The 24,536-nt window shown below is 29.5% G+C and overlaps 3 protein-coding genes across 11 annotated transcripts in view; 1 reads left to right on the forward strand and 2 right to left on the reverse strand.

The window, feature by feature from the left end:
* Position 1: 1 nt before the first annotated feature.
* On the reverse strand, positions 2 to 695 carry LOC109597440 (iron-sulfur cluster assembly 2 homolog, mitochondrial). The gene is made up of 3 exons (XM_020013120.2): positions 609 to 695; positions 295 to 555; positions 2 to 241 (listed from the first exon to the last, which is right to left on the reverse strand). Exons 2-3 carry the CDS (start codon positions 546 to 548, stop codon positions 64 to 66), a joined length of 432 nt encoding a protein of 143 aa, XP_019868679.1. The 5' UTR covers positions 549 to 555; positions 609 to 695; the 3' UTR covers positions 2 to 63.
* Positions 696 to 2,435: 1,740 nt separating this feature from the next.
* Positions 2,436 to 3,643, reverse strand: LOC109597449 (protein FAM136A). The gene is made up of 3 exons (XM_020013137.2): positions 3,242 to 3,643; positions 2,966 to 3,184; positions 2,436 to 2,913 (listed from the first exon to the last, which is right to left on the reverse strand). Exons 1-3 carry the CDS (start codon positions 3,326 to 3,328, stop codon positions 2,794 to 2,796), a joined length of 426 nt encoding a protein of 141 aa, XP_019868696.1. The 5' UTR covers positions 3,329 to 3,643; the 3' UTR covers positions 2,436 to 2,793.
* Positions 3,644 to 5,224: 1,581 nt separating this feature from the next.
* Positions 5,225 to 24,536, forward strand: part of LOC109597457 (protein daughterless) — a 78,759-nt gene continuing 59,447 nt past the window's right edge. For all 9 annotated transcript variants that reach the window (XM_049968407.1, XM_049968409.1, XM_049968413.1 and 6 more), the window contains exons 1-2: positions 5,225 to 5,292; positions 19,186 to 19,232. In XM_049968407.1, the coding sequence (XP_049824364.1) occupies positions 5,232 to 5,292; positions 19,186 to 19,232 (108 nt within the window). In that variant the 5' untranslated portion in view covers positions 5,225 to 5,231. The remainder of the gene's footprint in view (positions 5,293 to 19,185; positions 19,233 to 24,536) is intronic.

A 24,536-nucleotide genomic window follows, 5' to 3' on the forward strand; every position in this document is an offset into this window, starting at 1 on the left:
GTATGTCTAAATAAATATATATTTACATTATATACAATAAATTTTCTAAACAAAAAACATCTATTAATCTAATCGGACTGCAAATGATGCACCACAAGAACACCCCTGTTCAGCCAAGGGATTGTTAACAATTTTAAATGAAGATCTAATCAGTTCCTCCTGATAATCAACTGTAGATCCTTTAACATATTCCAAAGATGTTTCATCAATTACAACTTTGGCCCCATTTTTTTCAAATACTCTAAAAATTTATAAAACAATAACAATTTATTCAATATACCTTAAATGACTCACTTATCATCTTCATTCATTTTGGACACCAAGTCAAATTTGTACTGGAAACCAGAACATCCACCTCCTTCTACAGTGACTCTCAAAAAGCAGGCTTCATTTTGGGCCAATTTCTTCAGTCTTTCGACACACTTATCAGTCAAATACAATTCTGGTTTAACGTTAGCCAGAGGTTTTACATTTGCATTTTGTACGTTACGAGCAAAGGTTTTTGTTATGGCTGGTCCAATTCTTCTGACTAAAATTCCGGGAAACATTTCTTAGCTGTAAATAAAACAGGAGATGTTGACAATAAGGTTATGATACGAATGACCTACCAGTATGTTTATAATGTTATTCAATTCTTTTAAAAATAATAAAATATTTAAATCATGTTTGTGTCACAACGATGATGAATTTAAAAGCAATAATAACCTAACAAAAATAAAAAATAATTTATTTACTCATTTAAAAACCGCGTAACTTGAATTTCGTTCTTCAAATCTTTTTTGAAAAGATCAAGCATGTTGATTAGTTATTTCAAATTATCCCCTTTGCTTATAAGGACAATCTTAAATGACCAACTACTTGAATATTTGAAACACATTATATTTTAATTAATTATTCTATTAATTTAAATCCTTTTCTCACCAAATCGGATGTTTTAATAACAATATATTTTTATTTTTTTTTACCAGTAGGATCAAATTGAATGAATTGAACTCATTTTTTAAACGCTTCCATTGTTAGCATACGTTTTAAAAAATATGCATAAAATAGTTATTAAAAGGAGTTTGATGATATAGTCTAATTAAGATACATGTAAATAATTTTATATACACTACTATATATATAGCAGTAGTAACATAGTAGTGCAGCTATAGCAGCAATGTAAGATGTATTTTTAGTATAAACTGTTAAACTAAATATTGATATTAACAATCTGAGACACAATTTACACTGTTTACAAATATATCGCATATGGGATATATGTATGTCAGTCTCTGTTAACAAGTTACAATATATTCTAATATTGTAATAAAAAATTGGAAGTAATAATAAAATAATGTTAATGAATTTTTCAAAATAAAAATTAATAATCCTTACTAAAGCGACGAACTTCTTTCTATAATTATAATTGTGATCAGAATAATTAGTTAAAATAAAATAAAAAAAAAACAGAATATTAGCTTCTACATTTTTCCAAACAGTACTTGGTGTCATTTCTTGCTCTACAAATAGCTTCCTTCCCTTCTTGACATACTCAAAATTAATGAAGGATTAAATTCTTCATCCATAACTCGCCAACCCTCTCTAAGAACAAAAACAAGATCTTCCAAATTTTGAAGCTAGTGATTTCGAATGTAAATTTGTCTTTCAAGACGATCCTATACATGTTGGAATGGAAAGGAATTGAGATGCAGTCTGGTGAAATGGAGAGTCACTGCATTTGAGTAGTCACGATTTTGCAATGCCAAATTTACAAATCTCGCACAGTGAGGTGTCGTCTACAAAAACAAAATCTGGTCCAAATTCTTAAAGAAGGGGAATAATAATTATCTGAAGTCGTCTAGTCATGTGTTGCGGGTAATCTGCAACAGAACTTGTCGAAGATGTCTTCTGGTTCTAAGACGGGCTTCACGCAACCTTTTTCTGATGGCAAACAGACTAATGGTGGTTCCAGTGTCCCCACGAAGCCAGGATGTAAAGAACATGCGATTTCGTCTAGCAGAAATATTTAGTAAGACATGGTTGTAGCTCGTTGTTGACCATCACCATGTCTTACCATGGCATTACCAGTGTGCCGATTATGATTAAAAGCGTAACTTAATACGCTTTGTGAGATATACACGAACTACTTGTTGACTTAGATTCCAAAATTGTAGTAATAGCGGTAAAATCTTCTTTGAAGCAATTTACAGCGCTAAATAATAGAAAAATTAAACATGATCTAGGAAATTCAAATTATCGATTTGAAAGACACAGTGTATATCTAACAAATTTTGGTTTTCTTTTGACAATTTGGTCTTACATAATATATTTCTTGATAACATAATAAGTTACCAAAATAAGAAACTCAGAAAGAGACAATAAAATATAGAAAACAAATGTGTTGATATCTTAGAAAGTGGTCTGCAAGTAACTGGGTGTATACATACACTACATTTTTATAAACAATTTTTATTGGCAGTTTTTGTTAATGAGTTCAACCTTATAATATAAAAACATTAAGGGACAGAGAACATTAATATTTGCAGAAATGCAGTGCAAATGCAAAACAATACCTTCCATTCAATCAATGTCAATTGGCAACACATTTTAAAGGAATACTGCAATAACTACCATTATACCAACAGTCTCTGTAATAAAAACATCCTACATTACTGTAGTAAAACAAAAACTTGTTTGCACTTTATATCTAACAATGAGGAACATTTTAGTTGTTATTAAACAACAAACCAAACTATCACTTTATGCACTATATGATTGTAAAAATATATTTACATTAATATATTACATATATTAAGGAAATCCTTTCTGCAACTCAGTCTTCATTTTCTTGAGCAGTGCAGGCATATAACCCAATTGTTTGTCCACACACTGAGTAGCACATTTTTCAAACTGTGCTGTGAATTTTTCAATCTACAAAGAACAAAGATATTATAATGTTTAAAAATATAACTGTTAAATTTACATCTGACTGAGAGGGATCGCGCCCCATTTTAAGTTTAATGTCATCATTGCAGTCCATTACACAATGTTGTAGTCGGTTCTGCAATTGCTCCAATTCCCCTTGTACGTAAGTTTGGGCTGCATGCATGGGACTTGAACATTTCTCCACACAACTTTGCACCTTCTCCACCGATAGTTCTCGGTTATCGCAGCACGTAGCTGCACATCTGTGCATATCGGCCTAAAAATAATCGAGTTTATTTTATGTTACACAACATTTTCGTCCGTAAAGTTTTACCTGCATTTTTCGAAGATAGAGCAAGTCCAGCTCCGTGACCATTTTGGTCATTTCTTGCTCGATACGTTGTCTCTGTTGTTCCACCATTTCGAACTATTATTCTGCGGCGAAAGTAGGAGAACACAATGATTTAGCCGAAGGAATGAGGTTATGTGTTGCGGAATGTTGATTCCTCACGTTCTTTAGCAAGTTGACCAACGCCAGGATTTGGAAAGGCACCAAGTTTTCGGATTAAAAAAAAAATAATTGGCGCAAACTGCTGGGATTTCGGTAACGCCAGCGGAAAAATTAAATAACAATTGTGTGTAAAATAAATGTAAATTGTAGTGTATAACAAATGAATATAAATATACTTTAAATTGCCAATAATTTCGTCGAAGGCGTAAACGATTAACTAATCGGCAAATATTTTAATAAATGTCGTTTTACTCATTGATAAAAATAGGGTGCACACCAAAGCGGAAAACCACCCAACATTCACATGCGTCTGCTTTCGGATTTCCCGCTATGGTTTGACAATTGAGCATTGGTGGGTGTCGTCAGGGTTGCCAACCTGATGGATTTTCTGTCAAATGTTGTGGATAAAATTGAAAAATAAATGATTATTGAAAAGTGGAAAGATAGTCTAATAGCTGACTTTTAAACGGAAAATAATGAATTTGTCTTAGTTTTAATATATTTGTACTGTATATTTGGGGGTAACTATTAGAAAGAAAAAAGATAAGAATATGATCCATTTTAATTTACATTCATGAATTTCATTCATGTTCATTTCACTTGTATTTATTTAATTTGTATTTTTGGTTTATTAACTCTAGACAAGCGAGCCAAAAAAAAATCATTAAACTTTATGTTAATTTAAATAAGGTTATTGATAATTATTAGTATTTATTAACGGTGAATGTATTAAACATTATAACTGCATCTTACCGAATGATTTAATATTATAAAAAATATTTTGGACCTCAATTTTTAAATAATCTAAAACTTGAAAACGGAATTATTATAACAATTCAACCATAAATTAATATACTTAAACTTAGCTAAACAAAAATAAAATTTTTTATATTGTAAAAATATTATTAAAACATTTTATACTCTAATACAAGTTAAAATAAAAAAACTAAATGTGATAAAAGATTAATTTTAATATACAGTTTAAGATTTGAGAGTTGTGAAATATACAGTTTTAATCTAAATAAATTTTATGAGTCAATTAAAATGTGAGAGAATTTAATGATAATTATAAATAATTATACAGAGTGCCCATTGGAAAGAAATTTTAACGAAGTTCTCTGTCAATTGTAAAGCATAAAAATATGTACTTATAGACAAAATATGACTATTATTTTTTGGTCCAAAATCAAAATCTACAGGTTAATTTTTTAGATATAAAAATTGAATAAATCAGACCAGTAAATTTTTTTTTTTTAAAATTTAACTGCATCAAACTTTTTGAAAAATAAGAAAATTTGTGCTATTTTTTACATTTTATTCTAATGCCTACTTAAAATAATAAAATAAGTAGTTAAATTTTTTATAAAAAATTTGCTAGTTCAATTTTCATGTCTAAAAATTACTTTATTAATTGACTTTAGTTTTGAGCCAAAAAGAATGTGAAAGAGTACACATTATCAGGCTTTACAATTAAAAAAGTTACAAAAAATACAAATTTTATGGTGGTATTGCTTTCAAATGGCCACACTGTATATATTAATGTAAACATACACTAATACCTATTTTTATTATTTTGTTGGGTTGTATTACGCGATTGTTGTGTAAATCAGTTAAATTATTGTAAAATCACATGAATATTCAAATATTATTTAATTTGACGCATTTTCCATGGTGTCGGAGAAAAGGTGGGCATAACGGATTTTTGACGGAAATTCACAATAACATTGACGGAATTTTAAAATTGTTGTTGGCAACACTGGGTGTCGCTGCTGTTGTTAGTAGTGTCAAAATGGCCGCCAGCGACGATGAACCTATGCATCATTTATATGAAGTTTTTACCACTTGTTTTAATAAAATAGCCAACAAAGCACCAGGTAAGTCAATTATTGTTAATTTATAAATGTGTCAGCGCTCAAAAAATAGTGGTGATCGCGTAAATTTGGTCCTGGGACGCGAAAATTTGAACACTACGCGTGCGACATCCCAAAACATTGAACAGCTTGTTTTAAAATCCGACTGTGTACGGTGTTTTAGATCATTTATCTCGGGCTATATCTAATCTGATGTTATATTAATTTGCACCGTTGTTTATTAAATATCTTTATGTGGTTCGGTTAATTCATGAGAAACAGGTACTACGTTAATGTCATTCTATTGTAGTGAGCTTTTCTTCAAAATGTTTACATTATTGTCAGTTGTACGGCGAAGCTTGGGGCTCATTATTGTGGCCGTTCCTCCAAAAATTCACACGGAACAGTTTATTTTCCTATTATTTTTCATATTTGATTCGCTTATGATCATTGTTTATGTTATTATTTCGTTTAAATACCCGTGTTTGTTTTTATTTGGATTTTGTGTACGGTGAAGTTCTGTACGATCAACCTGAAAAACGTTCACAATAAGATGTTTTACAGTTATTTTAAGACAAATTAATGTTGTTAACGAATTTGAAATTGTCTTAGACGCACGACAAAACCTCGGTCCACACAAACTAATAAAAAGGAAATATAATTTAATCTGCGAACGCTTGATTCGAAATAATTTGTTTTAGTTATTGTATGTAAACATCAATTTTGATATCCTATATTTCGCATGCACGTTTATAAGTGCTCTTTATTACTAAATTACACATTATCAATAGATAAATCGTATCGGTGTTATTAACATTAACAAGCAGCAGTATTAATAGTTTACTCTCATCGTCAGTTCACCTGTCAATAGTGTGTAATTTTTTTGTTAATTCAGCAGTCGTGTCTCGGATAATCGCGAAAAATGATCGCGGACGATGACAGTGATATTTTGCTTTACTTGAATCTGGACAGTCAGACACAGTCACACCGTAAGTTCTGCACATGCAATTGGGGGACAGGTCTGCGTTTGTTGCTTCCAATTTGGGGGAATTCCTTCAGCTCCTACCTGTTGACCAACTACCGTCTGTTCGATTTTTATTATTCCTTTATTACGATTATTTAACTTCTATCGTAATTGCCACATGTTACCTTACACATATATCCTGAAAAAAATTAATTGTATTCTTTTCTCTTAGATGTTAATAATTCCATTACATGTGACCAAACGTTTGTCATCATTTATTTGTTTGTATTATAAATAAAAGACACAAAAAGTTGGTATAAGCATTTATAAGTCAATGGCTTTAAATCTTATATTTGTTTATTGAATTTTCTAATATGTGATTTAGTTAAATGTAATTGCTGTATTTTTAATATGTATCAACAGATTGCGATGCATTTTAGTTGATTCTTTTTACAAATAAAGTGAGTTTAAACTGAAATGTTTCTATAATCATTGAAATTTTGATATTCCCAATAGAAAAGTGATTTTAAAATGTGGAATTACGACATCGAAAATATGGTTTATTATATAATTTTAGAAAGAAATGTAAAACTTTTATAAATAGACAAATGACAATCAAATTTGTTATCTTTATCAGATCAAAATCAGTTTATAAATAAAGTGTGGAAGCTAAAGAGATGAGTCTAAAATTCCTGTAGTTAATCTGATACATTCACTCGGAAAACAGGCGTTCTAATTGGTCAGGGAATATTTCTATTCTTCTGGTCAATGGACTCTACACATATACATAATACATTAAATATAAATGAAGACAATAGTAAAAATGTAGTAGCAAATGTTTCTTACTTTACGCAATATTCGTATCAATCTTATCTAGGTTTTAAGTTGGCTGTATTTTGTCTAAAACATTTACCTGGAATTTATAATTTAACAAATGGATATAATGTAGATTTCTTTGTTCAATTTAAATGAATTATCATTAGATATAGTCTATTAAGTAATATTTCAAATTTATAGGTGCTTTAATGACGGATTTCCTCGTCAAAACATGTATATCTCATTTCCTTTTGAATATGTTTTTATGTATTTACTTCGTTAAGTAATGTTACTTCTTCCGGAATGATTGTTTAGTCTATTAGACGAGAGCATATCGAAAATTTGATAAAGATCGTTTACACGGGGTGTCCAAACTGAATGTTTTATTATAACTGATGTGTGTATTTTTCAAACACGGTCACTCTATTGTGTGGATGATTCCAAATTTACATTCACATTTACTAGAATAACGTGAATTTGTGAGTATTTTTTTAAAATTTGTGCCTACATTATTTATCAATCAATTACCTAACTAAAAGGAATTTTTGCACGTCTGTGTTCCCTTATTTTTAGACATCCATAACCTTTAGAACATCAATAAAATATTTTGTTATACAACTAATTATATATTACAAATGCCATTTAAAATGTTATTTCCTCCGGGTTAAATGGAGCAAGAAACAATCCGTCTTACATCTCTTATAACCTATATATTTAGCGTTTTTATTATATTAGTTAAATATGAACAAGAAACAATTTTTATTATTTTTTACTGATTAAATTACCATCATTATTATTTTTTTTACTAAAAGAATGTTTATGTTAAAAGTAACTGCCGGAAAATAATTTATTGATTTTCTGCTGCTGGTGATAATTAATCACATTATTGTTGTTTTAGATCTTGCAATTATATCTACATTTATCAGCAATGTACCATAATTGCAGATTATTTTACAGTTATCCAAATGGTTTCCTATTAATATATTTTACGTTGACATAATCTTATACAGTATAGTGTGCCATTGCCTTTTAGGTACAAAAGAAATAAATCAGTTTTTCGCCGTTTACTAGTAGTCTATAAATGCAAATTATAATTTATTAAACAGGTCCAATAAAAACAACGAAATCAATCTCCAATTTACACACTGTCGGATGGTGTGAAACGCCCATTATTATTTTTTATTTAGTAAACCTGATGTTCCGGAAATTCTTCGGGCATTTTATTGATGCAATATAATTCCATGAAGTACTAAAATAGTCGAGATGTTCCATATTAATTGCTGGGCGGGCAGATTTATTGTTCTCATCTTCGCGTGTAGGTTTATTCGATGACTAATATCCGAATTTAGGATTAACGTTTTATTAGAAATTCATCATTGGCGGATCACACGCTTAAGTCAATTTGATTAACTGTATCGTTTTTAGTTTGTCGATATTTTTTTGTTTTTGTAATTTTATGTTCCTCGTTATTTGTTTTTGGCCAGGCCACATTTTGCCTTATCCAATTATTATTGATTAGGCGATACTTTGGTTGCGGTCGGAGAAAAACCTCAAGTATTTATATTAATTGGCCTTAAAAATGTAAATCGTATCGGTAATGGCGGAAGAATATTTATGAATTCGGAATTTTTGTCTGGAAATGGATCGTCAAGGTGTTCGGCAAGACGGTTTGTGTGTTTGTGTGTGGGAAGTGGACATTCATTTTTTTTTTGAACATTATCTGTATTTAAAAAAAATAAAATTACCTTCTTAAATGATTTATTGGATGTATCGTATCAATATCGTTCTCAGTGATTAAATAATACATATCATTCTCGCATGTATTGTGTCTATAAATGTGTACAGTCACGTACAAAATTGCTCTCCTTTTGTGGACGGTTAAAATTTTTGTTTCGATTTAGGTTGGCTTTATCTGATGTGGGAAACAAGATTAGTCTTTTAATGCAGTCGATGTGAAATATTGTAAATTGTAAACCGTGGGCGTTACATTATAAATTATAATATTTGAGAATTATTTATATGCTGGCAAAAGTGTTTTACAACGTGCGCTGTAAATCCACAAACTCTCGACGTAAATTTATTGTGCTCATTATGACAATTGAAAATTAATCGTTGAGGTCCTATTCTTTTAGTTTTCAGTTTTATGTTACATGAAATATTGTAATCAATTTTTAATATTCAACTTGAATAGTTCGGGCCTCGGCAGACAATTGGAACAATTGCGTCTTAACTGTGCCGCAATAAAATCTAAGACTGTCAAATATAAATGAGCGCCCTGTAGATCACTAAGCCTCATCTGTTTCTGAAGTTTACGACTCTTTATTATTCCACGCGTCCTTTTAGCCCTTCTCCGCAGCGTTTTAAGTACGTCGACCCTTTGTAAATGCGTTTTTATGACCCTTTTTTTCCTCACTAGTGCTCAAAACTCCACGTAACGCCATCGACGTTGTTAAAACAGGTACACTTAAATGCCCCGGTCGATCGTGATTGTTTCAATGAAATCCGTATTTATTCATTATGCGAGATAGCATCGGACTCCCGCATAACAAGCGGATGACGGACGGGGGAATCGGTTCCGTTCCAAAACCGTTTTCCCTGCAACCCCCCCGGTTTCATTTTCATAGGCGCAGTTTCGTCTTCTCCGAGTCTCACATCTGTCGAATGCGAGACGACAGGTAGAGAGGACCGAGATCGAAGAGCGAGATGATGCGATGGGGCCGCACGGTGGTACAAATCCATTTTGGTTTCAACATGAACCATCGTTTTTCCGACACGTTTTGCTGCTGCGGCCGTATTTATTTGGGGGTTGAATATGTACAACAAATCACAAATTGTTTAATATTTATGGTACTTCCTGACCACTGCCTTTGTTGAAAAAGTCCTCAAATTTTGATTTCGAATGGGAACTATAATTAACTTTAGCTATAAGATGTCGAAAAAATAAAGCTTTCGAGCATATTTTGATATATTTTATATTATTGTTTTAATATCTCGAAATTTACCAGAAATGTTGTTATATTTTAGCTGGAGATAATTTAATATATCACGTATATTTTTGGATTTCGTTTCTTCAGATAGATATGGAAACGTACAAAAAGTTGTATTATCTCAAAATTTTAAGGACATATTTATAGAGTTTATATTATTTACAAAAATTTATACCATTTTACCATTTATCAATGAAACAAAGATTGATAATTTATTTTATTTATGTCTTAAAAGCCAAATTTTATATATACACGAACAATTATGAGATAATTATTGATTTTCAAACAAAGCATCAATGTTTACGATATTTTAATAAAAAGTTTGTCAAATATCATATTTGGTAACTCTAATATAACGGATGAAAAATATTTTGTTCCATTTGTTATAAATGACTATATGTCGAAATTTCTCAAAAATATCGTTAAATTTTAAAACAAAGACGGGTAATTTATTTTATTTGTTTTAAAAGTCAAATTTGATATTTACACATGAAAAATTATGACACAATCACTGTTTTTCTCTTAAGGTATCAATGTACTTTACTAAAAAGTTTGTTAATTATCAGATTTGATAACTTTAACATAAGTGACTTAACATATGAAAAATATTTTGTTCCAAATTGTATAACCATGAATATCTCGAAGTTTATATTTATGTTTTAAAAGCCAAATTTTATATTCACATGAAAAATTATGACATAATTACTGATTTTCAAACAAAGTATCAGTATTTAAGATACTTTAATAAACATTTTGTCAAATATCATATTTGATAACTTTAATATAACTAACTTTTGAAAAATATTTTGTTCCATGTTTTATAAACGACGATACCTCAAAATTTATTAGAAATATCGTTAAATCTTAAAATAAAGACTGATAATTTATTTTATTACTGTTGTAAAAGCCAAATTTTGTATTTACATATGAAAAATTATGACATAAATTACTGATTTTCTAACAAAGTATCAATATTTAAGATACTTTAATAGACAGTATGTTGGACAAATATCATGTTTGGTAACTTTAACATAATTAATTTATGAAAAATAGTTTATTCTATGTTTCATAAACGATGATATCTCGAAATTTTTCAAATGTCACTTTTCGTAGATACTTCAGAAATAGTCGGAGGTATCAAAATGAGGTTTGTAGAAAAAAGAGCGAACTCTTGGACCTTCGATTCAGCTCTTTCTCTGTCAGGTCTAAAAATTTTTGTAACAGTCAAACACAACCAATTTGGGACACCCCGTACTGGCGGTCGTTTTTTTCGTTGAACTTGTTTCCCGACGTTAGGGCGTTATAAACAGCTCCTATATACGAGCGTTTGTGCGGCCCACGAAGTGTTAAAATTTCGTTTTTTCTTTTGTTCCTGTTTCATTTTTTCATTTTTTTTTTTCTAAAGAACGTACCGAAACGAAAATATTTTATGTGTACGAGAAGGAGTAGGAGCAGTACGAGCCGATCGTGCACAATTGTAATTAGCGAGAGCTGAAAGCCGGTTGGCTATCAAAGACAGATGTTCGGTGCGGCAGCGACGAGGTCCGTTGGCGTTACGACACCGCGGCGCACCGTCCTCCTAAAGCCCTAAATTTCGACCTCAATTCGAGCGACGCGACAGACACACGAGTTCACTATTTCCTTTTTATTTGTTTTTGATTCTTCAGGTGTTTGGGGGCAGAGAATTTCTGTTTACTTACATTCATTACGTCCAGAGGAATTTTTTAAGGACTCATCAATTTTCACAGTGGAAATTTTCGATTCATTTCTATTACCGTCTAATGTGTGTCGATTTCTATTGTCAAGTTTTTTGTTCTATTTTTTTTTTGGATATTGTGTAATGTGAAAAATATAAAATAACAGCTGTTATTCTATAAAATATTCCATAAATATTACCATTTTAAGTTATAAAAATATATTTGATATAAGTAATTAATTTTAGAATAAAAATTTTTCTACTTTCTTTCAAACTTTAAAAGAACTTGTTTTTATTGATATATTTAATGGTTGGTTTACTCCTAGATATATTTTCACTATGAGTAAGTTTTTTTAATTTTTAATAAACCTTTGGCTGTTCATTTATGTTTTCAGAATTTTGTGTTAAACTTATTTATATTTATTATTTTTGACAAGATATGTCTTAGTATAAGTATATATTACTTTATAGGATTTTTTAGACATCTATTTATTAAATTATAAAATATTAGCTTTGTTTAGTTTTTTGTGTGTTAATATGGGAAGAAGTTGACTTGAATTTTAATTCCTTTTATTTAAAAATGTCTACAAAATTAAAATAAAATTTAGTTCTTTAAATGTTTCACTATATTTCTACGTTATGCATATTTTTATTTCAACTATTATTTTTTTAATTAGTACATTCTGTATCAATCGCCTAATTCACTCTTGAGATATTTCGTGATATATATAGTGTTGTAATAATCATAATTTATAAGTTTCTATGTACTTGTCAGTTTTTATATACTCAATAAAATTAATTATTTAGAACATTTACGTTAGTATATTTTGCATTTGCATTTTGCATACATTTTAAGTGATTTTTCTAGCATAGCATTAAGTTGTTATTATTAAATGTTAACTATAAAAAAAGTCTTTGTAGAGTTTCTAAAAAAAATGTTTAATTATTCATGTTTTATTTAAATAATGTGATAATCACAAAATTACTATGTACCTTTATGTATTTTTTACATCTAAAATTTGTTTGTTTTTTAAAATTCAATATCATAAAGCATGAAAATATGTACACAGAAGGTCACGTTTTTTTGTCTCAAAAAAGTATCAAGAACAATTGAAAAAGATAACTTACCTTACTTATCAAAAAGATGCATTGAATTGAACGGTGGTTTGGTGGAACTAAATAAAGTTTGGGTATTAAGAGTATTAAGTATAGTTTTATTAGTACAGTATTTCCATATTCTTGAAAAATATGTGCTATTTTTATCAGTTTATTCATAAAAATAATTTATTTTTTTAATTTTTCCACAGAATTATGAATATGCATAAATTTGATATATACCCATTTAAGGAGTGCTTAATTTGGTGGAGCAGTTAGATTTTCTGTAAAAAAATTTAGTATGATTTATTCAATGTTTGTGCCTAAAATTATTCTGTAAGCTTTGGTTTTGAGGCAAAAAAACGTGAAATTTTGTTCATAAGTACACATTTTCTTAATTTACAATTGAAAAAAAAAAAATTGTTAAAATCGTCCAAAAAATACAAATTGTATAGAGATGTATGTGGGGCACACTGTATTTTTGGGAACCTCGTTTTTTTCGTCACATTTTAAACAATTATTATTTGCAAATTTTATGGAGACACATATTTTTTGGAAATTAGATTAGATATCAGAATCAATCAAAGTTTTTTTTTAAAAGTGAGCTCTTGTCAAAGCCAACCAATTTGGGGCATAAAGGAACAAACCTTTATGGATGTTAATAACCATTTTACAACCTTAAAGTAACAAACATATATATTATACATTTCATAAACTCATACATTGAAACGGGAAATAGTGAAACAGTATTCCGTTTATTAATTCTTGCACCTGGAATAAAATGAGCAAAATGAAAAAGAGAAGAAAGAAAAAGAGAAGTAAACGGACAAAAAGATGTTTGTCCAAGTGCAATTATCTCGGACATCCCCATACGAAAAAATAAAAGAGCCGTGCACCAAAAATCGAATCCGTACTTTCACTTGGTCGAAAATCTTTCGCGCACAAAATCTTGGTATGAAGAAGAAAACAGGGCCGCCGCGACCGTGGGGGGGCACGTGCAGCACCGGTGCTTCGGCTCTCTGTGTATGTGTGACCAGGTTACGATTCTTTTTTTTTTTCTCGTTGTTGTTGTGTTGTTTAAATGCCGCACTTTGTAGGAATATAATTAATCGCGTTTTAATGGCGGCAGATGTGTGGGTACGCGTACGGTCGCCGAACGAGAGCAGCGGCGAGAAGAACGCGGACCGTGGCGTGAGGTGGCGCCGTCCAGTCTTCCCGCGGGTCCGTTATCTCTGACTCAACAATATTCGTTTGTTTTAAGATTTCGTGATTCTGATCTGATGTTTTAAAAAAAATTCCAGTATAAATAAAATGATTTAATCAAAATTTTGCGATTGGACGACTAGATTGGTGACATTTTAATAATGTGTATTTGTCTGCCTATCGTTTATCATACGTACACATGTATATCTACAAAGCTAGGATTAATTACACTCGTACAATGTGCATATATTTTAATATAAATTAATAAATTGTCTCTTTACTTAATTAGATACTATATCTTGGATATTATCATTGACTGTGGGAAATATTTCCGTTCATTTTAAGGGCTCTTAAAATTCATTCTATTATTAAAATTATTAACACTTATATGGTGTGGCCATAATTATAGTAATATATTATGAATATGAGTTGTACTACTAATTAGATGCCAGTACCTAAAATGTTTATATTTTCTGTTATTGCAATTAGTCAATCTAATTTTAATTTTTAAAAAATTTTTATTTTTTATTGCACAAAATAGCGGTAACTCTTTACTTTATGGTCTCTCATTGCTCTTTGTGAATTTAAATCGATTATTAACTAACATTCTTTTGCTTATTATAGTAAAACTGTAAGAAAAACTATAATTCAGTCTTACAATGACCGAGAGAAACAAGAAGAGATGGCTAAGAGTTTATGGATAAATAAAAAAAATTGGATAACTTGCTAAGTGGTAGCTACGAAGAAATATGTCTGAGATCGAAAAACTTGAAATTCAATCAATAACTGGATAATTTGTATGTTAAAAAACAATTTTATCTTATCGTCAAATGAAATTAAAGCTGACCTGGAGGAAAGGGGACTTATTGAAGGTAAATCAAGGAATGTGAAAAGATTTTTTCTATAAACGTCGGGGTCTAATTTTGACTTGCTTAGGATCACATTCATTAGATCTCAGAATCGGGGCTGGAATAGTTTTTACTGACGAGCCTAAATTTAATTTATAAAAAAGTGATGGTTCTGTTTATGTTAGACATCCTACAGGGACACAAAAACTACACAAAAGTTGGATATACCCACAATATAATAATTTGCTAATAATATATTGTTCCATATATTGAAGAAATGATAAAAGAAAAGATCCCAAACACAAATCCAAAATTGTGACGGATTGGTCAATGGTTCAAAGCATCACTGGATTGTTTTGCCCATACCAATCTCCAGACATAAACCCATTAAAATATGGGGGATCACGTTTCACGATTACTTAATGAGATTAGATTAAATGTTTGAGAACATTTAATATAATATTATTAATAGTAATATACTATTAAGAATATTGAAATCGATATTTTGTTTCATTCAAGTTCATCAGGGGAAGGGAACTTTTAAAGGCGTCACTGTGGATAGAGTGAGGCCCATTAAAATCCAGTTAACAACAAAAAAGTTATAAGTATATATAAAGTTATCTGTATATATTATATATGTAGGTATGGTTACTATACGTAAATATTTTCTTAAATTTTCAATATATATTACGTAGAATTTCTTTTCATTTAAAATACAAATAAATATTTGTTGTTTATCAAATATAATAATAAAATATAAATCATCAATGATGTTTTCCAATCAAACAGTGTAATTTTTGTTCAAGTTGACAGTGATTAATAGTCATGACTTATGTATATAAATATAAAAATATTTTAATATACTTGTTAAATTTAGAAGTATTTATTTTATGGTAGTTATTAAATTTTCTAAATTTACTTATCGAATCTCAATTTAATTACGTGGAATATTTTTCCTTAAAAAAATAAAATAATCGAAAACATATCATAAAAATATTTTTCCAAAAATATTTCATTGAAAGTAAACATTTGAATTTAAAATTTTACATTAAATGTTCGTAAACAATCTTTTCAAATGAAAAATATTTTGTATGTTTACTGTTATTTTATATTAATAACTAAAAATGTTTGATTATATGTGTGTGATTGAATGAAACGGACATTTTATAAAAAACTTATGCAAAGTAATAATAACTTAATACGTTTAATTAGTTTGAAAGTCTTTCCAATGCAGCTTGCGTCATTCACGTGAATTACGTACACTGCATCATGCAAACAAGGTGTCTTCTTGGCGTCCGCAGTCGCTAAATTAGAGCTGATCTATAGATCCAGCTTCCGTCTCGGTATAAATGGCGTGCTCGTACACATTTATCGGGTCCATTGTAATTGCACTTAATCTACGAACTGGTGGATACGGCGATATGCGGCGTTCGGAGAGTTTGTCTCGTGAGTATCTCTCGGTTTCGAATTGCACATGCATTCCCGTTTCGGAAGGCGTCTATCTATCTCCATTAATAAAACGATCGCGACGACGAAACGTTTTCAATGGAGATCGTATTCGGGGTCACAGATATTGGGTTACCGACAGTAACCTGTTCCTTTGTCGTCGCAGCCCCCGCACGACCCGTGCGAATTTTTTTTTTAAACCTTCGTATCCTTTTCAATTTTTGGCCCGGTCAAAGTCGCAATTCGTGCTGCGTTTTATCGAGTCGAAAGTCAAATTAGTGCAGAGATCGGGGGCAGTCGGCCGTCCAACCCTTTTCCTCCTTAATCCGCGTCACTTGTTCGGGGCGCCCCCGTCTCCCAAAAAGCGGATCCGGGACGCGCTCGGGCGCACGGTCCGCCGGTCAAACACGTCCCGAACAATGTGTGTATCAACGGGACGGGACGTCGCAGCAGCAGTTTCTGCTGCTAATGAATATTATCTTGGACGTGTCTTCAGCATCGGACACAATGAGGTTCACGGTCGCGTGGACTTGACGATCGTCCGACCCCGGAGTTATTAACCGGAGATGTCGGTCGGATTGGCCGGCAAAGTTTAGTGAATGCCGCCGACAACCGTCCGTCCTCTTTACCAAATGGACGTCGTCGAAAAATCGCCAAACATTTCGCTCATTCTTTGACTGACTGATGTATTTTGTTTGATGATCAATAAAGTCTTGTGTTTAATCTATACATAAAGTGGAATAAATAAGCATAGAATTTATGGAGTAATACTAAGAATTTACAGCAACATAATAGTAACACAACTGTTGATATTAATGAAAAATAAGTTTTATATCATCTAAACAATTTACACTTACACATATATTTGACTACTGAAATACGCGTTGAAAAACTGTGAGTAACATATTAGAAATGTACATGATAAAAATTATTATTTAGATTCAAACACAAACATCATAAAAGAATGCGTTGTTATTCCATGAATATATATCTATAACAAAAAATAGACTTCGTTCTTCTAGGCAATCTCAGCTTTAGTGGATATATCTGACCTAATTACTCATTTCTGTGTAGATATTTTTATGAGATTGAGATAATTTTACTGTAATTATTCCTGAAAGCTTTGTTTGAAAGAACTTTTTTTTTGTAAGGGAGATTTTGTGATCATTTTAAAGGTAATTTTATTATCTATTCAATGCTTTATTTAATGAGTAAAATCTTCTAAAAAAAGTCTATCTAAGTTTTTATTACTAAAAAATCGATATTCCTTTTAAAATTATGTATTACAGGTCAATATTTACATTACAGAAGACAGTTGTGTATCTCGTTTACTGAATTGCTAGTTGTGCTTATAATAGTTATCAGTGTGGCACGTTTAAAAGGGGAAATCGTATTTTTTATTTATAACTATTTTATCTATTTTAATGAATGACATCTCAAAAGAGTGACATGAAAGAGATCTATGTCACCTAAAAATGTGTTTCACGTAACCCGACCGAGGGTAACTAACATTTTTTGTCAAAAAAAACTGAAACCACTGATCTGTTCAGTCACTAATTAATATTGTCACATATTTTTAACACTTTATTCTGTGTTTTATTTAAGCTGATCAGAAGAATTTGAAAATTTATCAATATATAATATGTGTACCTGATTTTGATACGAAGCCGTTTCCATCTTAAATGTGCCACACTTTACATTTTTTTCTCTTAAAGTCAACATTGAATATAGAGTGAAAAGACCTTTCAGATGAGGAATCACAAGGCTAGTTAGATCGAAAATATTTTAGATGGTTTTTATTTCAGGTCTGTATTATGTTCCATTCAAAAGTTATCAGAGGAAGGGTACTTCCCCATACAATATGACTCATTTAGTTTTTTTTATAATTTGATTTCAATGCCAATTTTTTCCTCTTAAATTCAGCAAAACGTCAAAATTTCTAATTAGGAAATATTAGAGAATTTTAACGAATATTGAAAAAAAAATGGAGTTTTGTATCATATTATTGGATTCTGGTCCTCCACCTATGATTTCAGCTAATGGTTCATTATATTTTACAATAATATTACTCAATAATATAAGATTAAATATGTGATCACATAAAATTTAATATAAGCAATATATTATTATGAATATTGGTTGTACGTATAAGTCTCTTAAATTTTGGTTTTCATCCATATCTTCATTTTCATATTTTTGTTTATATGTGATGAATTATCTACAGACCACCTAAAATCTAAAATTTTAAGAAGTACATTGATAAATACAATGTTTATGTATTTTTCATTAACTCCCATAAGTATTTATTCGTGTAAAATGAGAAATTTGATGAATTTCTGTGAAGTAAACGCACACTATTGTTTACGTATGAAGAAATGCGAAGGAAATGCTCGGTACGCGGTAACCAAAACTTATTTTTAGACGTCTTTCGATTAAGGTTTTTGTCATTCACGTAAAAAGAAACGTTTGGATGTTTGTTTTCTCAACAATTCCGTGTCGTTGATTTTCCAGTGAAACCGGGCAGTTTTACGCTGATCTGTTTATTTAGACTGCGTCGACAAGCGAACATTCAAGCACCGCTCAATTTTACTGTAAGCTCATCTAACTGGTACCCGTTTATGTTTGTTTTATCGCTTTCGTTTTATAGTTCCTTGTTGAGAAACTGAAGTCTGATTATTTTATTATTTTAAGTTCAAGTTTAATGTGCGATGATCGGATATCACTTTTGTTGGCAGTTACGTTTTACTTAAAACGTTTAGTGGTACGGAGGAGCACAGATAAGCCTCCCCCATTTCAAATATTGACAAATTCGTATAAAAATATTGATGGATGTACATATCTAACAAGTATTATTTGTTCCAGAAAAACCGGGGTTTCAACCTCCCTACGGAGGAATTGATAATGGGATGGTAAGTAAACTGACATTTCACTACCTATTATTTATTGAACGTCGCGACATATACAGGGTATGGAACATGTACAGATTAGTAAAATGATAATAAAATTTGGTGGCTTGTGTAGGGTGTTCTTAATTGGCGCCAATGATAGGTCATTGTAAGATAAAAAATACACCGTTTATGGGACACTCTGTATACTTGAAAATGATGTGTTTCTTTGTATAATTAGATTTTTTCTTGCCCGTTTTTGACATCAAGAAATCTACTTTAGAATTTTAAATATTAATACATTTTGAGATGATTTATGCTTATTCAGCAGTAGCATTTAACATTTTCTGTACAATAATCAAGATACATAGTACTGAAATTATTAAATGATAAGATCTAGTTGCCTTAAAAAGACTAAATAGCCTGTGTCTTATCCTAGCAAGCCACACATAAACGACAATTACATGTTATGTCAAAAATAATTGTTATAAATTATGTTGACCAACGCATTATTTTCAAATATACAGTTCATGAGTTACATCAACAACGCATATCTGTAGATTCAAAGTTAAACAAAATGTTTTTCTCTCCGTTTAATGAAACTTGTTAAAATTTGGTATGGAGAAATATTTTCAACTGCTGAAACTAAATGTGCTACTTAAAAATTTGAAATAATATATAGAGTGGTCGTTATACAATATCGATTTTTTTACTATAATATATTCCAAAATATAATTTTGTGTATTTAAAAAAGGGTTTGGAATGCTCTTGTTTGATGTCAATAAAATACTTTCTTTTCTAGAAAATCGTAACTCAATTTAGTTCTGTTTCCGAGAAATGTTTTCGTAAATTTGATTTGATCTTGAGTTCGTTGAAAATCAATAAATACATAATAAAAAAATTAGATAATTGAATATCTTGGACACTAATTTACGTTTCTAATGCTTAGCTTTAAAGTAATATTTATTTTACAAAATTATCACTGTAGTAATCAATTTTTGGCAACATTCTACAAACAAATTTTTGTCACGTGAAAAAAATTCTTACAACTGAAGAAAAAATCAACCTCAATTTTGACTACCTCTTCACAATTATTTGTTTATTATTATGTAAAAAGTTGGACAATGATAAAAATAAATAATTCTCACAGAGAAATATCTGGGTTATATGGTGGATGGGGTAGAAAAAGATTGCCTTTAACTAAAAAAGTTTGTCTTTCACTTAGTTTTTTATCAACTTGGTCAATTTGACATCAGTAGAGAGTTTCATTGGTCTCTTGGTTGGTAGTTAGTAAGGTAAAATTCCATGTGCAGTCCACCATGTAGTCATCAACATCTTTCTGGTTTTAAGACTTTTAGATACTATTCCTCCAACTTTAATCCACTGTCCAGACTGATGAGAATTGTTGTTTCATGTTCGATGTAACAATACGATCAATAAAAGGTTCATTTGAAGGAGGAGAGTATTAACAATTTTTAAGTGCGCAATTTTGAAATTCATTAAATGAAACCTTTTTGTAATGGTTGTTTAATGAGTGGCCTTCTGCCACTTTTAAATCGACGAAGTCATATTCGTACGACTTCATTAGTTACTGCATCTTCTCAAGACTTATTGTTGACACTTCTGTTGTTCTAAACAAGTTTTTAAATAATACACAAAGGTTAAATATATACGTTTACATAAATTTGTACGAATTATAGCATTTGTATATGCAATTTTGAAACTAAAAAAGTCCAGTACAGTAAGTAAAAAATAAAAAATAAATAAATAAATAAATAAATTGCAGTGTCAAAAATAAGTATAAAACTTGTACAGTCTAATACAAAAATGTGAAAATGTATTTTAAAATTTAGTCAAATAAATAATGAATCAAAACTTAAATAAATAACTTTTCTGGTACATACCTAATAACACGAAAAGAGAAAAACATTTTATTAAACTATTTCGACAGTGGGTAATTGTTTAGAATCATGGCTCCACCTATTTTCAATCATAAAAAACCAAAAAATTTTGCTATCGACAAATTAAAAATAAATAAATTAATACTTCTTAGGGAAAAATAATTTAAAATTTGCCGAAAATTGCCGATTTTTTATGTTTTTTTTTTGTTGAAATTTTTATAAAAAATCTTTCTGCATGCGTGCCAATTTATTTCAAAAAACTCATTAAAAAAAATAAGCAATAGTATAAAAATTTAATTATTTCATTAAAATTACAAGCAAAAATCAGCATTTTTTTAAATTTAAAATTAATTTTTCTCTAAGAATTCTTAATTGATTTTACTCGATCAAAACATATTCTTTAATGCGCCAAAGAGTAGAATATTTTGAAAAAAAAAAAAATGAGAAAATATCGGTTTTTCGATTTTTTTATAGCCAAAAATAGGGTGAAGCCGCGGTTCTAAACAGTTATCCGACGATGTAATTTAAGGATAACCCCGCACATAGTCGCGGTACCACCCTGTATACGCTTAAAAAAAAACACCGCGGCTATTATTGAAACATGAGCCGCAACGATAACTGTCCAGTTTGTTTACATAGCATTCAATTTCACGGAATCAAAAATAACAAATCGCGACCCGACCTCTAGCACCATTTATTGCGCGTCCGTAATTATTTTACATTATGTTACGATCGCACAACGAGAAAGCGATATTAAACAACGGTCATTAGGTCGTAATTAGCCGGTGCGATTCAAAGGCTAATTAATAAGCAAAGGAGAAACAAATCCGGGCTGATAAGGACTCAGGCCGGGCCGGCCGGCCCCGTCGCCCCGGCACGCAGATAAACTCTCGGGACCCTCGCGCGCTCTTTGTGCCCGAGCGGCCTGTTTTGTAAACACGCTGCTGCTGCTGCTGCTGCTCCGCCGTTTATCGCTTGCAGAAACCACAAATTTTATTGGAAATCTTTTCAACGCGACGCGCACTTTTGTTTTTTATGTTTGCAGTGTTTTTTTTATTTGATAACTATTGTTGTTTTGTATGTAAACATAAAAGAAGCTAGTCAGTGACACTGAAAATGTTTTTTTGTTTTCGTGTTTTCGTGATCATCAACATCCGAATGTAGAAGTAGTGATTTTGACCTCAAAATTTCTTTTTATTAATTTGGATAAAGCAAATTAAACAAATTAAAAAAAAACAAAAAAATAAAAAATTCGTAAAAAAATACTATTAAATAAAGTACATTCAGTAAATTAATTATATATTAAGTAAAATGAACAAATAAAAAAACGTAAAAAAAAAACTTAGTTAAGATGCTTCTTCTAAATCACTTTTATTCAATAAAAGTAGAATTACTATTATCATTTTAATTCTAAGATTATACTGATTTTTTCTTTGATATAATATTTTTGAATGAAATTTTTTTGCTGATTTTGTTGAATTCTCTTAAAAGATCAGACTTAAAATTTCAATTTGCAAGATTTTTAAAATATTTCTGGATTGGAGACCTCCTTACATCACTTTTTTCTATCTGGTTTAGATGTGTCCAAAGTATAAAATAATAAATCCAATTGGGACATCCTCAAAATTTCTTTTTATTAATTTGGATAAAGTAAATTAAACAAATTAAAAAAATAAAAAAAAATTCGTAAAAAAATACTATTAAATAAAGTATCTTCAGTAAACTAATAATATATTAAGTAAAATGAACAAATAAAAAAACGTAAAAAACTTAGTTAAGATGCTTCTTCTAAATCATTTTTATTCAATAAAAGTAGAATTACTATTATCATTTTAATTTTAAGATTATACTAATTTTTTCTTTGTCATATAATATTTTTGAACGAAATTTTTTTGCAGATTTTGTTGAATTCTCTTAAAAGATCAGAGACTTAAAATTGCAATTTGCAAGATTTTTAAAATATTTCTGGATTGGAGACCTCCTTACATCACTTTTTTCTATCTGGCTTAGATATGTCCAAAGTATAAAATAATTAATCCAATTGGGACATCCTCAAAATTTCTTTTTAATAATTTGGATAAAGCAAATTAAACAAATTAAAAAAATAAAAAAAAATCATATAAAAGTACTATTATATAAAGTATATTCAGTAAACTAATTATATATTAAGTAAAATGAACAAATAAAAAAACGTAAAAAACTTAGTTAAGATGCTTCTTCTAAATCACTTTTATTCAATAAAAGTAGAATTACTATTATCATTTTAATTTTAAGATTATACTGATTTTTTCTTTGTCATATAATATTTTTGAACGAAATTTTTTTGCAGATTTTGTTGAATTCTCTTAAAAGATCAGAGACTTAAAATTGCTATTTGCAAGATTTTTAAAATATTTCTGGATTGGAGACCTCCTTACATCATTTTTTTCTATCTGGCTTAGATATGTCCAAAGTATAAAATAATTAATCCAATTGGGACATCCTCAAAATTTCTTTTTATTAATTTGGATAAAGTAAATTAAACAAATTAAAAAAATAAAAAAAAATTCGTAAAAAAATACTATTAAATAAAGTATCTTCAGTAAACTAATAATATATTAAGTAAAATGAACAAATAAAAAAACGTAAAAAACTTAGTTAAGATGCTTCTTCTAAATCATTTTTATTCAATAAAAGTAGAATTACTATTATCATTTTAATTTTAAGATTATACTGATTTTTTCTTTGTCATATAATATTTTTGAACGAAATTTTTTTGCAGATTTTGTTGAATTCTCTTAAAAGATCAGAGACTTAAAATTGCAATTTGCAAGATTTTTAAAATATTTCTGGATTGGAGACCTCCTTACATCACTTTTTTCTATCTGGCTTAGATATGTCCAAAGTATAAAATAATTAATCCAATTGCGACATCCTCAAAATTTCTTTTTAATAATTTGGATAAAGCAAATTAAACAAATTAAAAAAATAAAAAAAAAAATCATATAAAAGTACTATTATATAAAGTATATTCAGTAAACTAATTATATATTAAGTAAAATGAACAAATAAAAAAACGTAAAAAACTTAGTTAAGATGCTTCTTCTAAATCACTTTTATTCAATAAAAGTAGAATTACTATTATCATTTTAATTTTAAGATTATACTGATTTTTTCTTTGTCATATAATATTTTTGAACGAAATTTTTTTGCAGATTTTGTTGAATTCTCTTAAAAGATCAGAGACTTAAAATTGCTATTTGCAAGATTTTTAAAATATTTCTGGATTGGAGACCTCCTTACATCATTTTTTTCTATCTGGCTTAGATATGTCCAAAGTATAAAATAATTAATCCAATTGGGACATCCTCAAAATTTCTTTTTATTAATTTGGATAAAGTAAATTAAACGAATTAAAAAAATAAAAAAAAATTCGTAAAAAAGTACT

Source organism: Aethina tumida, chromosome 1 (genome assembly GCF_024364675.1).
Source record: "Aethina tumida isolate Nest 87 chromosome 1, icAetTumi1.1, whole genome shotgun sequence".
Taxonomy (NCBI): domain Eukaryota; kingdom Metazoa; phylum Arthropoda; class Insecta; order Coleoptera; family Nitidulidae; genus Aethina; species Aethina tumida.

What these genes read in the sequence shown, in the direction of transcription:
- LOC109597440 (XM_020013120.2), bottom strand. Translation starts at nt 548, where the DNA reads ATGTTTCCCGGAATTTTAGTCAGAAGAATTGGACCAGCCATAACAAAA. An exon ending in AAAATGAATGAAGATGATAA is followed by an intron (nt 242 to 294) that starts GTGAGTCATTTA and finishes ATAAATTTTTAG; the next exon opens with AGTATTTGAAAAAAATGGGG.
- LOC109597449 (XM_020013137.2), bottom strand. Translation starts at nt 3,328, where the DNA reads ATGGTGGAACAACAGAGACAACGTATCGAGCAAGAAATGACCAAAATG. An exon ending in TCTATCTTCGAAAAATGCAG is followed by an intron (nt 3,185 to 3,241) that starts GTAAAACTTTAC and finishes GATTATTTTTAG; the next exon opens with GCCGATATGCACAGATGTGC. An exon ending in GCGATCCCTCTCAGTCAGAT is followed by an intron (nt 2,914 to 2,965) that starts GTAAATTTAACA and finishes TGTTCTTTGTAG; the next exon opens with ATTGAAAAATTCACAGCACA.